The following is a 251-nucleotide window of genomic DNA, read 5'->3' on the forward strand; positions in this document are numbered from 1 at the left end:
TCGGCCCCCGCCAGCGACGCCTGCGTGGGGAGCGGACCCGTGCCGCGCCGGCCGGCCGGCCCAGCACCGCAGGGATTTTCCACCAAGCTTTTGAGACGCGGAGGTCGCGTCCCGCGTCCGGAGCGAGCGCAGCCGGGCCGAGCAGAGGCTGCGGGGTGCCCGGGCGGGACGGGGCGGCCCTCACCTGACCAGGTCTCCGTGCAGCTGCAGGTAGAGGCGTTGTCCCGGCGGGCACAGCTCGGCGGCGGCCG

At 76.9% G+C, this 251-nt stretch overlaps 1 protein-coding gene across 1 annotated transcript in view; it reads right to left on the bottom strand.

The window, feature by feature from the left end:
- Positions 1–249, bottom strand: part of PHLPP2 (PH domain and leucine rich repeat protein phosphatase 2) — a gene marked incomplete at its 5' end in the record, with an annotated part of 43,696 nt that extends 43,447 nt beyond the window's left edge. The window contains one exon of the mRNA XM_019505235.1: positions 185–249. Coding sequence (XP_019360780.1) covers positions 185–249 — 65 coding nt within the window. The remainder of the gene's footprint in view (positions 1–184) is intronic.
- Between the last annotated feature and the right edge of the window lie 2 nt (positions 250–251).

Source organism: Gavialis gangeticus, unplaced genomic scaffold, assembly GCF_001723915.1.
Source record: "Gavialis gangeticus isolate Ggan-Ray unplaced genomic scaffold, GavGan_comp1, whole genome shotgun sequence".
In the NCBI taxonomy this organism is placed as follows: domain Eukaryota; kingdom Metazoa; phylum Chordata; order Crocodylia; family Gavialidae; genus Gavialis; species Gavialis gangeticus.